This window comes from Camelus bactrianus, chromosome X (genome assembly GCF_048773025.1).
Source record: "Camelus bactrianus isolate YW-2024 breed Bactrian camel chromosome X, ASM4877302v1, whole genome shotgun sequence".
Taxonomy (NCBI): domain Eukaryota; kingdom Metazoa; phylum Chordata; class Mammalia; order Artiodactyla; family Camelidae; genus Camelus; species Camelus bactrianus.
Window position 1 is genome coordinate 58,466,243 of NC_133575.1, and position 19,390 is coordinate 58,485,632.

Sequence of the window (19,390 nt, forward strand, 5' to 3'; positions counted from 1 at the left end):
TGAGAGAAATTGGCACAAAGGGTCCCTGGGATCCCCAGCCCTAGACATGAGCTGGCGAGGTGGAGGGCAGTGCCAGGACTGGCTGCCCAAGCTAGACAGAGGGCTGGGGCCGACTGTGCAGAGACAGCCTCAGGGAGCTGGAGTGTGCTGTAGGCTGTGGCTGTGAGTGTATACAGAATAGAATAGCCTGGGTCACCCATAAAAAAGCAACACTGCCGGTATGCATTGAGGGGAGGAGCACAATGTAGCTGGGCCATAGCCACTGTCTCCACAGGCTTGCACCATCTCTGGCACATTCTTGTGAGAAGAAAGGTGAGGTCTAGCCATAGCTGCCATATTCACTGGCACGTAGCTCCCAAGCGGAAGTGGAGTTGAAACCTGAATTCATACACGTGGGCTCCACAACTTCATAGGTGGGACTGAGATTTGTTTCCAGTCCCAGGCAGAGGGGACCAATTTTCTCCACAAATGACTTTGTGGACCCATGCCTCTAAGATAAATGATCAGGGAGCAGGGTTCTGGCATGCAGCAGGGTCAAATGCAGGTGCAGAGTTTTCAGTGCCTGAATACCATACATGGACATGGCACTGAGGATGGCACTGACCTGGTTGCATGACTGCACAATCGCTATGGATCTGGGGGCTCTGTGAGCTCACACCTCTAAGACAAATAAGTAGAGTTTGCACAGCAGGGTCACATGTAGAGGCAGGGTTTTTAACGGACCTGCATACTGAAGACAGACACAGAACTGGGGAAGTCACTGACCTGATAGCATGCCATGATCCAGGTTTGTGATGCAAATGTCAGTGGATTTTCACTATTTCTCTGAGGGCAGAGAACCTGAGGGAGAACAGAACAGAGTACTGATGTACCCATGGCTAAAGCAGGAGCAAGGGCAGCATCAACAAAGAGTACTTGAAGTGTTCCAACCCCACCTATGATGCACTACAGCTCAGAAATGGGTCTGGAAGCCTCCATTCCAAAAAAGGGGAACAAACCCAACCCCTGTCAGGGCTGTGACAAACACAGAACAAAAAGGAGGCCCTGCTCAAGAACCACTGCAGGCTATTATTATCTCAAGAATGGCCACTCCCCCAATCAAAGGGATAACAGTCAATATACACAGAAGAAAGACAAGGCAATAATCTATACTAGAAACAGACTTCACAACAAACTTATTACAGGCACAAGTCTACACAGGAATGCATCCCCTAAAAAAAAAAAACAAAAAAAAAAAAAAAAAAAAAACTTCAAAACGACAGTAGATAACTGATGCTCCATAATCCATAGTTCCAGAGAGATATAAGTAAAATGAAGAAGCAGAGGAACTACCCCCAATTTAAAAAACCAGGGAAGTCCCCTGAGAGAATGATCAATGAAATAGACCTTGATAGTCCAGAAGATCATGACTTCAAAAAGGGGATGATAAAAGCACTAAAGGAAATAAGAGATATGATGAATAAACATGTACAATACTATGAAAAGGAAATAGAAACTATAAACAGGAGCCAAGTAAAAACAGAAAACTCAATGGCTGAGATAAGAGCTGAGCTAAAGGTAGTCAAAAGCAGGCTAGATAATGTAGAGAGATGAATAAGTGACTTAGAAGACAGGACAACAGAAATCACCCAATCAGAGCAACAGACAGAAAAGCAAATGAAAACTAATTAAAGCAATAAAAGGGACCTATGGGATAATATAAAGTATGCCAATCAGTGCACAGCAGGGGTCCCTAGAGAAGAAGAAAGAGAAAAGGGGATTGAAAAAGAATTTGAAGAAATCATGACTGAAAAAGTCCCCAACCTAAAGAAGGAATTAGATATCCAAGTACAGGAAGCATACAGGGTCCCAAACAAGAAGAACCCAAATAGATCTACACCAAGATATATTATAATCAAGATGGCCTAAGGTAAAGATATAGAAATGATTCTAAAAGCAGCAAGAGAAAAACAGAGTGAGTTACAAGGGAACCCCCATAAGGCTTTCAGATGATTTCTCTCCACAAACACTGCTGGCCAGAAGTGAGTGGCAAGATATATTCAAAGCCCTGAATGAGAAAAAGCTGCAAACCAAGATACTCTATCCAGCAAGAATATCCTTTAGAATAGAAGGAGAGATAAAGAATTTCACATACAAGCAAAAACTAAAAGAGTGTAGCAATATTAAACCTATACTAAAAGAAATATTGAAAAATCTACTCTAAATAGAAAACAAGCAGGATGCTATAAAAAGAGAAAAACATAATTGGAAATGCAAAAACTACAATGAATTGCAATACAATAAACATGAACATGTAAAAGAAGACATCAAAATCATTAAAGGTGGGAGAGGGAAGCAAGAAAATATAGATTTTTTTTGTTCTGTTTTTGTCAGGATGTGTTTGAGCTTATATGATTATCAGTTTAAAGTAAACAAATAGTAATGGGTTAACATGCCTGAAAAACAGGGTAACCACAAATCAAAAGCATACAATAGAGTCCAAAAAACTGAAAAGAAACCAAGCTAATACAAAAGAAAATTATCAAACCACAAAAAGAAAAATAAAGGAACATAGAAGAAATACAAAACAACTGGAAAACTTAGTTCAAAATGGCAATAAACATGCACCTAACAATAATTACTATAAATGTCAATGGACTAAATGCTCCAATAAAAAGGCATAGAGTAGCAGATTGGATAAAAAAACAAAAGCCTACAATATGCTGCCCACAAGAGACCCACTATACAGTAAAGGACACACATAGATTGAAAGTGAGAGGATGGAAAAAGATATTTTGTGTAAATGGAAATGAAAAGAAAGTGGGAGTAGCAATACTCATATCAGACAAAATAGACTTTAAAACAAAGTCCATAAAGAAAGATAAAGAGGAACACTATATAAAGATCAAAGGAGCAATACAAGATGAGGATATTATACTCACTAACATATACGTGTACCCAATATAGGAGCACCTAAATATATAAAACAAGTACTAAAAGACAAAGGGAGAAATTGATGACAATACAATAATAGTAGGAGACTTTAACACCCCGCTAACATCATTGGACAGATTGGCCAGACAGAAAATCAATAAGGCAATGGAGGAAGTAAATGACACAATGGAACAGCTGGACTTGGTTGATATTTTTAGGATGTTACCTGCCCAAAGAACAGAATATACATTCTTTTCAAGGGCTCATAGAACATTTTCTATCATAGACCACATACTCAGGCATAAAATAAGTCTCAACAACTTTAAGAAGATAGAAATTATTCCAAGCAAATTCTCTGACCACAATGGCATGAAACTAGAAATCAACCACAGAAAAAGGAGAAAAAAATGATAGCATAGAGACTAAACAACATGCTACTAAAAAACCAATGGGTCAAAGATGAAATCAAAGAAGAAATTGAAAAATAGCTTGAGACAAACGACAATGAAAGCCTGACCACACAAGGCAATTTATCTGAGAAAGTGTGTAAAGTAATGATGGCAAAGATGTTCAGAGAATTCAAGAGGAGTATAGATGCACAGCGAAGTTTTTAGCAATGAGTTTGAAAATATAAAGAATACCCAGAGTTGAAGAATAAAACCACTGAAATGAAAAACACACTAGAAGGAACTAACATAGACTAAATGAGGCAATAGAATGAATCAGTGAGCTAGAAGGCAGATTAGTGGAAATCACTACTGCAAAAAGTTTAAGAGAACTCTGGGGCAACATGAAGTGCTCTAATAGTCGCATTATAGGGGTCCCAGAAAGAGAAGAGAGAGAGAAAGGACCTGAGAAAATTTGGGGAGAGATAATAACTGAAAACTTCCCCATCTTGGTAAAGGAAACAGTCACCCAAGTCCTGGAAGCACAGAGAGTTCCACACAGAATCAAACCTAAGAGGAACACACCAAGGCACAGTCATCAAATTGACAACAATTAAAGATAAGGAGAAAATATTAAAATTACCAAGAGAAAAGCAACAAATAACATACAAGGGAATTCCCATAAGGTGATCAGCTGATTTTTCAGCAGAAACTCTACAGGCCAGAAGGGAGTGGCATGATATATTTAAAGTGATGCAAGGGGGAAACTTACAACCAAGAATACTCTGTCCAGCAAAGCTTTCACTCAGACTTGATGGAGAAATCAAAAGCTTCACAGATAAACAAAAGCTAAAAGATTTCAGCACCACCAAATCAACTTTACAACAAATGTTAAAGGACCTTCTCTAGTCATCAAACCATAAGAAAAGAAAACAAAAAGAAGAAAGAGAAAAAAAGAGAGAGACTTACAAAAAGATTGCTTTGCCTGTTCAGGGACTTTTGTGGTTCCTTATGAATTTTGGAATTGTTTGTTCTAGTTCTGTGAGGAATGTCACAAGTATTTTGATGGGGGTTGTGTTGGATCTGCGGATTGCTTTGGGTAGTGTGGCCAGTTTGATAGTGTTTATTCTTCCAATCCAAGAGCACAAGAAATCTTTTCATTTCTTTATGTCCTTTCAGTTTTCAGATTATAGGTAACCTCCTTGGTTAAGTTTATTTCTAGGTATTTTGTTGTTTTTTATGTAGTGGAAATGTCTCTACCAGTTATAAAATTAAGGTTTTTGAAATGAAAAAAAAGTGAATGAAGGACTGCAAATGGCAAAATATCCTCTTTTATGGGGAATAACTCTCCCAGACTTGAGACTTCAGACAATACTGTAGAGCTACAGTAATCAAAATGGCATGGTATTGGTACAAAAACAGACATATGGACCAATGGAATAGAATAGAGAGCTCAGAAATGAGCCCACAAACTTTTGGTCAACTAATCTTCGACAAAGGAGGCAAGAACATACAATGGAATAACGACAGTCTCTTCAGCAAATGGTGTTGGGAAAACTGGACAGCAGTATGTAAATCAGTGAAGCTAGAACACTCCCTTACACCATACACAAAAATCAACTCAAGATGGATCAAAGACTTAAACATAAGACAAAGTACAATAAATCTCCTAGAAGAAAACATAGGCAAAACATTATCTGACATACATCTTAAAAATGTTCTCCTAGGGAAGTCTATGCCAGCAATAGAAATAAGAGCAAGAATCAACAAATGGGACCTAATCAAACTTACAAGCTTCTGCACAGCAAAGGAAACCATAAACAAAACAATGGGAGAAAATTTTTGCAAAAGATGAAACTGACAAAGGCTTGATCTCCAGAATATATAAGCAGCTCATACGACTTAATAAGAAACAACCAAACAACCCAATCCAAAAATGGGCAGAAGATCTAAACAAGTAATTTTCCAAGGAAGACATACAAATGATCAATAGGCACATGAAAAAAAAATGCTCAATATCACTAATTATCAGAGAAATGCAAATCAAAACTATAATGAGGTACCACCTCACACCAGCCAGAATGGACATCATTCAACAGTCCACAAATGTCAAATGCTGGAGAGGCTGTGGAGAAAAGGGAATCCTCCTACACTGCTGGTGGGAATGCAGTTTGGTGCAGCCACTGTGGAAAACACTATGGAGAATCCTCAAGAGACTAGGAATAGACTTACCATATGACCCAGTCATCCCACCCCGGGCATATATCCAGAAGGAACCCTACTTCAAAAAGACACCTGCACCGCACTATTTACAGTACTACTTACAGTAGCCAAGACATGGAAACAGCCTAAATGTCCATCAACTGTTGACTGGATAAAGAAGTGGTGGTATATTTATACAATGGAATACTATTCAGCCATGAAAAGCGACAACATAACACCATTTGCAGCAACATGGATGTCCCTGGAGAATGTCATTCTAAGTGAAGTAAGCCAGAAACAGAAAGAAAAATACCACATGAGATCACTCATATGTGGAATCTAAAAAAAAGAAAAAGAAAAAAAAAAGAACATAAATACAAAACAGAAACAGACTCATAGACATAGAATACAAACTTGTGGTTGCCAAGGGGGAGAGGGGAGGGAAGGGACAGACTGGGAGTTCGAAAATTATAGATACTGACAGGCATATGTAGAATAGACAAACAAGATTATACTGTATAGCACAGGGAAATATATACGAGATCTTGTGGTAGCTCACAGAGAAAAAGAATGTGACAATGAATATATATATCTTCATGTATAACTGAAAAATTGCACTCTACACTGTAAATTGACACAACATTGTAAACTGACGATAACTCAATAAAAAAAAAGTTAAAAAAAAGTGAATGAAGGACTGCAAAAGGCAAAATATCCTTCTTTATGGGTGAGTTGTATTCCATTGCATATAATATAGACAATATATGTATGTATGTGTATATATATATACATATACACATACATATACACATACATACATACTGCATCTCCATTATCTATTCAACTATTGATGTGCACTTAGGATGCTTCCATATCTTGGCAATTATAAGTAATGTTGCTGTTAAAAGCAGGGTGTATGTATCTTTTTGAGTTAATTCTTATTTTGTAGTTGGTTTTATTCCTTTGATAAATATGTAAGTTTAAAAAGCTACAGCTCTAAACATTCTTTGAAACAATGAATGAACAGTACATATATGTAAATTTAAAATATATGTGCACTGAAAAAAAATGATCTATCAAGCCATGAAAGACATAGAAGAAACTTAAAAGACATATTACTAAATGAAAGAAACCAGTCTGAAAAATCTACAATCTGTACAATTCCAATGAAATGACATTCTGGAAAAGGCACGGCTACAGAAACAGTAAAAAGATCATGGTTTCCAGGGGTTTGGGGAGAGGTAGGGAGGGAGGAATGAATAGATGGAGCACAAGCTATTTTTAGGGCAATGAAATTATTCTGTATGATACTATAGTGAAAAAAAAGAAAGAAAGAAAGAACAGCCAAAACTTTGCAAATGTGATGAAAACCATAAACTAGCATATTCAAAAACCTCAACAAAATCCAAGCACAAAAACATAAAGAAAAAAACATACTACAGTCAAACTGCTCAAAAATAAAAATTTAAAAAGCAACCAGAGGGGGAAAAACACATTTATGGATAGAGGAAAAAATAAGGATGACATCAGCTTTCTCATTGGAAACAATGAACATGAGAAGACAATGAAACAACATTTTTAAAGTGCTGAAAGATAAAACCCATCCACTTGAATTCCATACTGGGCAAAAATATTTTTCAAAGATGAAGGTAAAATACAGGCTATTTAGACATACCAAAGCGGAATGAATTCACTGCCTACCACATTCACAATACAAGAAATGTTAAAAGAAGTTCTTCAGGCAGAAATAAAATAATACCGTATGGAAATCTGGAGCTAAAGGAATGTAGAGCACTAGAAATGGTAACTGAATGAGTAAGTATATAACTATGGTTTATTATTGAAATCTTTCTTTAAAAGAATTTAAAGTATAAAAAATAACAATATTGTAGGTTTTATAACATCTTTAAGAGTAAAATTTATGACAATAGCATAAAAGTCATGAGGGGAGAAATAGAAGTGTGTTATTGTTAGGTTTTTGTACTATATGTAAAGTGGTAAAATATCACTTTCAGATAGCCTGGGATGAGTTAAAGATATATACTATCAACCCTACAGCAACCATTAAAATAACCAAACAATGAAGTATAGCTAATAAACCAAGGAAGGAGAACAAATGGAATAATTTTTTAAAGTATTTAATCTAAAAGAAGGAGGAAAAGGAGAGAAAGGAGAACAAAGTAGACATGGGACAAATAAATTTAAAAAATAGCAAGATGACGGTCTCAAACCTAAACACACCACTAGTAACATTAAATTTAATGGTCTAAACATCAACTAAAAGGTAGAGACTGTCAAATTGGATTTAAAAACCCAGAAGCAACTATATGTTGCCTATGAGAAATGTACTTTAAACACATAAATAGGTAAAACATAAAAGGATGAAAAAGATATATCATATTAAAACCAGTCAACAGAAAGCTGCAGTGGCTATATTTGTATCAGACAAAATACTCTTCAAAACAAAGAATATTAAAAAGTTCATTTTAATGATAAAGGGGTTAATTGCTCTAAAGGACAGGACAATCTTAAATGTTTGTGTACCTAACATAAGATGTTCAAAATATACAAGGAAAAAACTGATAGAAATACAAGGAGTAACAACAAAATCCACAATTATGCCCAGAGACTTCAATACTCCTGTCTCAGTAATTGACATAACAAGCAGGCATAAAATCAACATGGGCATAGTAGACATGAGCAACCAACATGATGTGACTGACATTTATAGAGCACTCCACCAACAACAGAAAAATACATATTCTTCTCAAGAGCATATAAAACATTTTACCAATATAGATCATATTTGGGGCCATAAAACAAGTCCTGATAAATTTTAAAGGATTCAAGTCATATAAAGTGCATCCCCATACCACAATGGAATAAATTAGAAATCAAGAACAGAAAGCTCTCAAAAAAATACCTCAAAATGGCTTAAAGACTTAAATATAAGACATGACATCATAAAACTCCTAGAAGAGAACATAGGCAAAACATTCTGAATAAATCATAGCAGTGTTTTCTTAGATCAGTCTCCCAAGGCAACAGAAATAAAAGCAAAACTAAATAAATGGGACCTAATCACACTTATAAGGGATGGAGGTAAAAAGAGAGAAAGAGAAAAAAGAGTAAGTGTTGGCAAGAATATGGAGAAATTAAAACCCTGGTGCACTGTTGGTGAGAATGTAAAAACTTCTGTAGGGGTGCAGCCTCTGCAGAAAATAGTATGGCAGTTCCTCAAAAAATTAAAAATAAAATTACCATATGATCCAGCTATCCCACTCCTGGGTATATACCAAAAATAATTAAGAGCAGGGGCTCAAATAGATAATTGTACACCCATTCTAAAAGCAGCATTATTCACAATAGCCAAAAGGTGGAAGCAATCCAAATGCCCATCAATGGATAAACAGATAAACAAAATATGGTATATATTACAATGGAATATTATTCAGCCTTAAAAAGGAAATTCTGATACATGCTGCAACATGGATGAATCTTGAAGACGTTATGCTAAATGAAATAAGCTAGTCACAAAAGGACATACCGTATGATTCCACTTATATGAGATACCAAAAGTAGTCAAATTCAGAGGCAAAAGGTAAAATGGTGGTTGTCAGGGGCTGGGGGGAGGAGGAATTAGTGTTTAATGGGTACGGTTTCAGTTACGCAAGATGAAAAGAGTTCTGAAGATGGATTGTGGTGATAGTTGCACAACCATGTGAGTGTATTTAATGCCACTGAATTGTATACTTAAAAATGGTTAAGATGGTAAATTGTATATGTATTTTACCATAATATTAAAAAATTTTTTAATCTGTTTAAAAAGTTTTTTTCATAATGAAAAAAAAAGACACTTTTCAGAGTATGAAAGACAAGTCACAAACTGGGAACAAAGCATACATATAGTGGATAAAGAATTTGCATCCTATATATGTAGAATTCTCAAAACTCAACAATAAAACAAACAACCCAATACAAAATGTCCAAGAGATTTGAACACGTTACCAACGAAGATATATGGATGGCAAATAAGCACACAAAAATATGCTCAAATCATTAACCAGTAGGGAAATGCAAATCAAATTCATGAGATATCACTACATCCTACTAGAATAGCTAATGTCAAAAAGCTGACAATGCCAAGTGTTGGAAAAGATGTGGAGAACTTTCACACACTGATGGGAATGCCAAATGATAGAGCTACTTTGAGAAAGTTTAACAGTTCCTGAGAATGTTAACATATACTTACCATATATCCCAGCAAACCAACTCTACATATTTTTTCTAGAGAAATGAAAACACAAAAAAATCCCATGCAAATGTTTATAGCAGCTTTATTTGTAATTGCCCAAACCTGGAAACATCCCATGTTCCTTCAACTGGCGAATGAATAAACAAATGGTGTTGCATACAAGAGTATGATTCAGATAAGGAACTACTGATAAACCCAATAGTGTGGGTGAATGTCAGATGTATTATGCTTAATGAAAGAAGCCAGTCTCAAAAAGCTACATATTATATAATTCCACTTACATGACATTCTCCAAAAGACAAAACTATGAGGACAAAGAACAAATCAGGATTGTCAGGAGTTAGAGGTGGGAGGTTCTTATTATAAAGTAGCAGGGATGAATTTGGCAGGGGAGGGCAGAGAGTAATAGAACTGTTCTATACCTTGAACGTCTTGGTTACACAACTCCACGCATTTGTCAAAGCTTACAGAATTGTACACCAGAGGGAAATTTTATTCTACGTAAATTTTTAAATTAAAAAATTTAAATCTATAGGCAAAGGGGTAGGGAGGGCATAGCTCAGTGGTAGAGTGCGTGCTTAGCATGCTTGAGGTCCTGGGTTCAATCCCCAGTATTTCCATTTAAAAATAAAAAAATCTAGTTACCCCACCCCCAAAATAAAATCTATACACATAAAATAACGCTATGATTCTTCTACATACTATGATTCTTTTTACATATTTATATGAAAGCATAATTATATGGACAGAAAACAGATCAGTGGTTCCCAGGATCTGAGGACACGGGTAGGGGTTGACTATAACGGGTCCCGAGAGTTTAGGGGGTGATATAAACTATTCCGTATCTTGATTGTGATGGTAGTTCACTACTATACACATTTGTCCAAACTCATAGAACTTATACTATGAAGCATCAACTTCACTGTATGCAAATTACACTTTTAAAAAAAAAAGGCAAGAAAGGTAAGAGAGAAAAGACTCAAGAAATAGCTTTTCTTAAAAACTTTTGGTAAGCTGTAGAGAATCTGGAGTCCCAAATTTTTATCCTGAAGTGACTACCTTAGTTCTCTTTGATTTGAGCCAAACTATGTCCCCATGCTGTTTCTTACTCTAGGTAACTCTTATTTCTAGTAGTTGGTTACCAGTGTCTCTTAGGAGTACCAGAAAATGTTTAAAACGTTAAATTATGAATTGCCATATGGTTATAAAATGGCCTTAGCTGTCTTGATATCCATTTTTACCATTGCAGTACTGTTACCCACCAGGAGAGTCTGATAAGATAGTGTGAAATAAGTGGAACCCCATTCAAGAATACTTGGAGTGGAATCTTAGCACGACCCTATTTTAAAACAAACAAAAAAGGATGTATTTAAGGGACTTGATAATAGAGACCAGCACACAGTAGGTGCTTAATAATCAGTGTTAAGGAAACAGTACAACGCAAAGGAAAGGGTCGGTATAAGGTTATCCCACCTGGATATCAATGCTGTCACCACTTAATGTGTTGTCTTCGGTATGTCCTGACAACTATGTGAGCCTGCTGCTTGTCCTTTTGTTTTTTTTTCTTTTTTAATTTTCCCTTGGGTGGAACAGGTATTTAGGTTTATTTATTTTAATTATACTTTTTTGATGGAGGTACTGGGGATTGAACCTAGGACCTCATTCATGCTTAAGCATGTGCTCTACCACTTGAGCTATACCCTCCCCACCTTTATCTTTCATAAGGAGACAAATCTTTTACTGGCAGTTTTATTTAGGGTTAAGGAGTTAACAAGCTGCCAGGGTCCGGTACAGTCTGTGCTCAAGCAGTACACAATTCTCTTCTTTCACTGCCCCAGGATGCACAAGTGGTCTGTACTTCCCTGCCAATCATCCTACAGCCAAGGGCTCGCCAGTCTGTCACATGGTTCCAGACTTAGGATTTAAATAGGTAAAATAAGGGGTGACAGCAAGAGAGGCAAGACTAAGATGTGGCTGTGGATCCAAAGATGATGTGGAAGTTTGGGGTGGGGGCGAAGAATGAAGCAATCTAACACCCACTCCCTCCAAATGGTAGAACTTCATTGCTCCACACCAACTTTGGCTTAACTGTATTGAGTTCCTTTCTTGCTGCCAGTCTCAGATAGATTGCTGGGAATTGAGGTCACATGCATAACCCAAACCAGCCCTGGTAAATTAAGATTTGTGTTTCTGTTGCCATCATCTACCCTAGTCCCTTTCTGAGTGCCCCTAACACTGCCTGGGCCCACTGCCTTTGTCTGATGAGGTAGGCTGTCCCAGGGGAAGTGGCTAATATTTTTCTGGGGTATATGGACTTCTAGATACCAGAAAAGAACTTGGCTGGTACACCCCTGATAAAGCAGCTCTCTTGAGGATGCAGCCTGTGAATAAATGATACCAGAACCCTTTTGGATCATGGAATTCAAATGCTGATGCTCCGTGAGACATGGTCACATAAGGGCAGGGTCCGGCCAGAGGGCTTCGGTTCAAGGATTCCTCCAACTCAGTCTGCCCAGAAGTGCCCCAAGGCAGGGCTTGCCCCGCAGGCACCTATCAACAGGTGCTTTGTTTTCCCTTCATGTGAACAAGGCAGTGTTTACCACACCACAGCACCAGCTAGGCTTGTGTGCTGTCTTCCTCTATCCTATTCCTAGACGGGTCCAGAGATAGAGAAGGCTCATCATTGTCCCCCCGACTCCCACTGCCATCCAGGTTGAGTATCTGTGGAGTTGGTGGAAGATGTGTGGCCTGCAGCCCATTGCAGGGATGTCTTGCTGCTGTGGTCTGTTGTGGACTGGTAAAGCACTCTCCCAGGAACCCCCAGATCTACCAGCAGCCTAGCCTTTAGTTGCATGTTTAGCTGTCCAAGAGTGTTTTGTAAGGGGTCAGCCTGCAACTGCCCAACCTGTAAGGTAGGGGATAAATTGTTAGCATTAAGGGATCTGCTGATTAATTTCATTTCTATTCTAAATAGAGTAGGGGCTAAATAAAGGGTAGGGTTTGCCAGTTTCAGACACTTGGGACTCTTTTTCACCCCTGGAGAATGGAGGGATGGTGTGGGGATGGTAGGGGAGGAGTTCTTTTAATATGCAGGTGCTTCAGGGAGAAGCAAACCATCTGACTTTATCTATATTCCCCCATCCCACTGGAACTGGTCCTTGGAGAAGGGGAGGGAGGTGAGATCAGTGGATCAGTCACCAGCACTGTCATCAGCATTGCCAGAGAGGTCGAGAACAGACATCATGGAATCGGACAGCTTGCTAGCAAGTTTATCTGCAGATGGAGAAAAACGGGCAGTCACTTAGTGGCTGGCTTGCCAAAGGGAGGCCTGCAGGAGCTAGCCTACATTAACCGTGGTCTGCACCAAACTCCCAAACTGGCTCACTCTCCCTTCCACCCCAGCTACCAGCAGCCACTGCTCAACCTCACAGATAGACCCATTTGTCTACCTGTGAAATGATTATCCCAACGGAGCTTCTATTTCTCAGTGTCAGACTTACTGAGCTGTTTTCTTTTTACTGTGTTGAACTTAGCACTCTGCCATCACCCTCAAAGCTCTCCCAGAAAATGAGCAGCATGGCAATAAGGGCTTTGAGCCTGAATGCTCACCTCCATCTTCCAGCCACACCCTATTGTTCCTCAGGATTCCCCGCACACAATCACCTCCTTCAGGAAGCCATCTCTGATCACCCCCACCCCACTACCACCTCCAGGCTGGGTTAGGTTCCCTCGCTGTGTTTTCTGTCTTCATAATGATTACTCTGTGTTGCCAATGTCTGTTTTCTTGTCTCCTCCCTACTCCCCAGTAAGACCAGAAGGGCAATTGATCTCTGGATTCCCAGGACTTGGCGTGGAACCAGGCCAACAGTGAATGGTTATGAACATAGTCTAGTTCAAAGAACAGGGATTATGGGATCAATCAACCTTAGGTTTGCATTTTGGCTCCATCAAATAATAGCTGTTTTATCTTGAGTGTGTCAGAATGTCTCTGGGCCCTAGTTTCCTTACCTACCAAATGAGACTTTTGCAAGGAGTTAGTGAAAATTCCTATAGCATGAAGACCTAAATGGGCCAGCCACACAACAGACCACCATTAAAATGAAGGAGGCCATTCTTTTGTGAATTGATGTGAAACTATCCCTAATATATGTTGAATGGAAAAATGATGTGGCAAAACTGTATGTTCAGGAGACTAGCATTTGTCTAGAAAAAGAGAACAAAGAATATACGGATATTTGCCTGTGTACCTATCTCAGGAATAGTAACTGGTTGCTTCTAGGGGAAAGCCTGGATGACTGGGGATTGGAAGGAGACATTTTATGGTATATCATTTTGTACCCTCTGGATTTTGAGTGTATTGCCTATTGATAAAGTAAACACTATAGATAGCCTGTAAGCTTCTTAACACATAGAAAGCAGCCGATAAATAAATGGTGGCTATTTGACTAGGCCAATGGTCCTCCAAGTGTGGTCTCCAGAGGAGCAATATCAGCACTAACTGGGAACCTTAGAAACACAAATTCTCAGGCCCCAAGGCCAACCTACTCAATCAGAAACTCTGGGGGTGGGTCCCAGAAACCTGTGCTTTAATAAGCCCTGCAGGTGAGTCTAATACAAGCTAAAGTTTGAGAATCACTCTGCTAGCAGGTGAGCCTCCTAACCCATCCCTGCCCCTAACCCTGGCCTGGGGCTGGACACACGGAGATGCTCATTCAGGAGCCCCTAATTAAGGCCCCAGGTGGGCCCTTTACAGAGCACAGCGGGGCAGTCAGGTGCTCCCACCTGCACGCTTCTGGACCTTCTTCTTATTCTTCAGGGCAGATGCCAGAGCCTGGCCCTGCTGCAGGGGGTCTGTCTCTATGATCCTCTGTAGCATCGGGCGGCGGTCCACTGGGCAGACATTCACCATGCTGTTGTTCCTGGGGAACTGGTCCGCGTTGCGCTTAGCCCACCCCATCTGATGGCGGTTTGGTTTGGTGCAATACCCAGTGAGCTCTCCAATCTGGGGAAAGAGAGGACAACAGTCAGGTCTGGGCCCCGAGGGTACCTCCAAAGACTTCTGCCAATGAGGCAGGGACAGGCAGGGACAGGCTTTCGTAAGAACAGGAGCCCGGAGCCATGCAGAACTAGGCTTCAAGTCTGGCTCCACCACAGACTAGGAGGTACTTAGTTATCATCTCAGCCACAATTTGCTCATCTGTCAAATGGGGATGGACAATGGGTACTTTGCATGGCTTTTACAAGAATAAAATGAAAAAAACAGAATTACTTGTCAACGATAATTGGTATTACAATGATTCTTTGTTCAAGTGAGCTTGAAGGTCTTCATCAATTTAACAAATATGTTCTGACACCTATTTTGTGCCCAGCTCTGTGTGGAGAAATGTGGGAGAAATCAGTCAGATGCAACCAGGCTAAAGAGGAAAAAACCAACCACACCACAAGTTAGAATGTGGCAAGTACCCACCAAAGAGATGCAGCATAAGTGACAGAGGCTGAGGGGATGATGGTGGTCAACATACTTCTACTGATGGAAGGGTCATTCCTGACTGAACACTGGGAAAGCACAGAGCATACCTGGGCATCCAAAAGGGCGTCTAACTGGCTGGAATAGAAGGTACATGTGGGCAGTAAAAGGTAGTATTGACAGGAAGCTCACTATGTGCCAGGTACCATTCTAAGCGCATACATATATATGTGTACACATGCAATTACGTATGTGTATACATGTACTCACACACATGCACACGTGTGAACTCATTAAATCATTGCAACGATGCTTTGACAAACAAGGCACCTAAGGTCACACAGCTAGTAAGCAGTGGAATAAATTAGAACCCAAGCAGTCAGGGGATAGTCTTAAGCACAAGTTAGACTGATTTTCCTATAAGCACTGGGAGAACTTTCAAAACTATGTGAGGATGGTAGACAAACAAGTTTATACTGTATAGCACAGGGAAATATATTCAGTATCTTATAGTAGCTCACGGTGAAAAAGAATATGAAAATGAATATATGTATGTTCATGTATGACTGAGGCATTGTGCTGTACACCAGAAATTGACACAACATTGTAAACTGACTATAACTCAATAAAAAAATAAATAAATAAAAATAAAAAAACCTATGTGAGGACGGGAATGGCATGATTCCTACCACTGCCCCAGCGCAGGCCTCATCATCTTTTATGGAGCACAGGCAACAGTCTCCTTCCTGGACTCCCTACCTCTGCCCTGGCTCCTTTCTTTCTGACTAGGTTTTTACCCCAGGCACCAGAGTGATGGTTCTAATGCAAAAACTTGACCATGTGGCTTCCCTGCTTAAGACACCCTTCCAGATATTGTGTAGCCATCAGAAATGAAGGACAGCTCTTTAAGTAATCATGTAGAACAATCTACAAAATCAATTTGTAAGTGAAATAAGCAATGTGAGGAATAATACGAATAGCCTACAACTATTTGAATTAAAATAGACCTGTTATCTGCTTTTACGTATATGTGTGTCTAACAATGGAATAGCTCTGAAAGATACCCAGGGCTGCTAATAGTGATCTGCCTCCAAGGGGGGACAGGGTAGCTGGGAGAGAGGAGAGACTTACTCTTCACTAAATACCCTTTACCTTTTAAATGTTATACCATGTACACAAATTACCTAGTCAACAAATATTTTAAATAAACAAAATGAGGGGAAAAAATTAAAACCCTTTGACCCTCCCCAAAATAACTAACTTTCAGTGTTTTCCTATTACCCGTAGTTAAAGTCAAAAACAAGGCCTTTTGTGATCTGACACCAGATTCATCTTTCCCTGATGAAAGATGAATTTTAATTTTTAAAATTCATTTTTAATCCAAGCATATCAAATGCCCAGAGCTCCACCCTCCATTCCAGCTACCCTAGACCCCTAATGATTTCCCCAAAACACTACACTCTCAGCCTTTTGGGCTTTGGCATGTGCACAGGCTGAGGCCCTGCCCATGGGCTGCTGTCCCCTTGCCCAGAGAATTCCTCAGCCTTCAAGAGGCGGCACAAGTACCAAGGCCCCCAGGAAGACTTCCCTGACCCACAAGCAGTATAGGCGAGGGCCCTTAGAGCCATGCTTTCCCCACCTCTGCGCCCAACCCCAGCCTGTGTGTATCCCATCACAGTGTAGATGTCTGGGTCTAAGACCCACTAAACTGTGAGCTCTTGAAGGGCAGAGATGGGGGACTGGCAGAAGTAGAGGCGGAAAAAGCCTCCAGGAGTCATAGTATGGCATATCCACTAGGTCCTGCGGGTGCTGGGGAGCCATGAAAGAGCAAGTGACAGTCAGATTGAGCCAGTATAAACCATGAGACATATGTCCATGTGAGAGATGACTGGAAGATAAGACTAGAGTTACAGGAATGGTAGGGATAGAAAGAAGCTGACAGTGTCTTGACGTTTAGGAGAGAGAAGCCACGGGACTTGGTGACTGATCGTGTATAGGATCTGGGGGCCTAGTTAGAGGGAAGAAGAGTCAGGGATGCCCAGGTTTGCAACTTAAACAACTGGGTGCATTGACAGGGCTCCTATTCTCTAGGCTGGAGCTGGACTGGGAAAGCTGCTTGAGAGAGCATGCCTCCTCCTTAGGCCTGCCTTTGCTTCGCAAAGGATGCACCCTGCCAAGCACCCAGGAAGCCCACAGGGAGTGAATGAATGACCCGCACCTCCCCACCATTATAGGCAGAACTCATGGGAGCCAGGTGGAAGGGACTGACCATCTCCCAGAGCCCTGGATAGAGGAGAGGGTTGCCACGAAGAAAGAGGACAGGTACCTTATACACGGTGGTTTTATCTTCCATGGCATCTGCTATTTTGACCATCGGCGAATGGAGCCACTTGATCTCCATTTCGAGCGGGTCCGTGTCACCCAACAGCTCGTCAGATTCTCCAGTGGCCAAGCCTTTAACATAATCAATACCACTGTCAGGGCCCTGGCTCCTCCCTGTTCCCAGCCCCCGGGTCAGGCCTCAGTGGAAAGATGTGGACACTGCCCAGGGGAGTCAGGAGGGAAGGCTCTTTTATTCCTGCTGGGAGACCATATGACAAAGGATTAAAGGCCTGGGTTTTGCAGTAGGGTACTCACCTGCTGGGAGCTAGTCTTGGAGCCTCACTTGGAAACTGAGAATGCCACAAGCCCTGGATGCCTGAAATGCACTGGCCTGAGACACTGCTCAGTAAATGGCAGGTACTGGAATTCCCTCCCCAGGACCAGGCCTCTCTCCCTATCTCCCTGGCGCCTTGCCGTGAGCTGGCCTCCACTGCAAACTGTAAATGTGCCCACTGCCCTGAGCCCACACTACCCTCACACCTCTTCTAAACTTTGCCCCCATCTCCTTCCCTGGGCCTCTAATCCCTACTCACTCTTCAAGATCCAACATTAGGGCAACTAGGAAACTCTCACCATTAACCTCTCCCTCTTCTCAATTTCTGGGACCTTAATCTTTAGCCAAAGTGCATTCTCAGTGCCAGAGCCCCTCTTGCCCTCACATGCAGCCAGAGTCAAGCATCATCATAAGAACGTGAGCTCTAATTCCTCCCAACTGCGCACTTGAATAGAATAGTAAAGTTCAGAAAGAAGTCTGACTTGCCCAAACCACATGGGGAATAGACTCTGAAGCAGGCAAGCCTCTTGTCTGCATTTTTAATCCAAGCATATCAAATGCCCAGAGAAGGAAAGCTAGTGACCCTCAAGAGAAACAAAGGAACTAGAAGCCAGGCCAGCTAGGGCTGTCTCCACTACCCCAGTGTATCTGAAGACAGGCCCAGAGAGTACTGGTTACCTTTCTTGGGCAGGGTAGAGAAGGAAGGAGCCAGGAGCCAGAAGCCAGAGCTACAGATGGTAGTATTTGAAAAGAACAAATTTCTTCCAAGAGTGCCTGAAAGTCGTATCTCTCTGTCCCCCAACAAATAACCATATTAATAACAGCTAATATATACCCAGCATGTGCTATATGCCAGGCACTACTCTAAGTTTCTTTATACATTAAATAAGTCTTCTCAACTATCTTATCAGGCGGGTGCTACTGTCCTCATTTTACAGATGTCACTGGATGTGGAGAGGCTAAGTGACTTGTGCAGCATCACACTGCTAACAAAACTTGGACTTGCATCCAGGCAGCCCATTCTTTTAACCACTTAGCTACTCTGAGCTGGGCAAGTCTTCAACAAAAGGGCAAAAGAGCTAGTTTGAATGCCACCTCTGCCTGCCACTGACTATGTGCTGTTTGGCAAACATCACCACCTTTCTGTGACTCAGGTGCCTCATCCATCAATGGGCATAAAAATGAAAATCTAGGAATGGACATGCATTGGCTGAGGCAAAGCCTAGAGCAACATGAGAGGAAGGGATTTTGAGAGGAGTGTCTCAGTCCACTCCAGGTCTCAAGAAATGGGGAAATGAACCTTGCACTTTCTAAGCACCTCACTGTGTTCCAGGTACTTTGAGGATTTGTTCCCTAACGACCAAGAGCCCACAACCACCGCCGCCTGTGACCCAGATTACAATTCTTCACCTTGTGGGAAAAGACATAAAGCTTAGGGTTGGTTACACAACTTTCCCCAAGCCAGAGTAGGGCCAGAGCAGAGAGGGGGTCAAACGTGGGATTTGTCATCA

At 40.7% G+C, this 19,390-nt stretch overlaps 1 protein-coding gene across 4 annotated transcripts in view; it reads right to left on the bottom strand.

Annotated features, from left to right (window-relative positions):
• Positions 1–9,820: 9,820 nt before the first annotated feature.
• The window catches only part of GNL3L (G protein nucleolar 3 like), a 28,583-nt gene continuing 19,013 nt past the window's right edge, over positions 9,821–19,390 (bottom strand). For all 4 annotated transcript variants that reach the window (XM_010970855.3, XM_045507741.2, XM_045507751.2 and 1 more), the window contains exons 14-16: positions 17,550–17,677; positions 14,539–14,758; positions 9,821–13,029 (exon numbers count right to left, since the gene is read on the bottom strand). In XM_010970855.3, the coding sequence (XP_010969157.1) occupies positions 12,947–13,029; positions 14,539–14,758; positions 17,550–17,677 (431 nt within the window). In that variant the 3' untranslated portion in view covers positions 9,821–12,946. The remainder of the gene's footprint in view (positions 13,030–14,538; positions 14,759–17,549; positions 17,678–19,390) is intronic.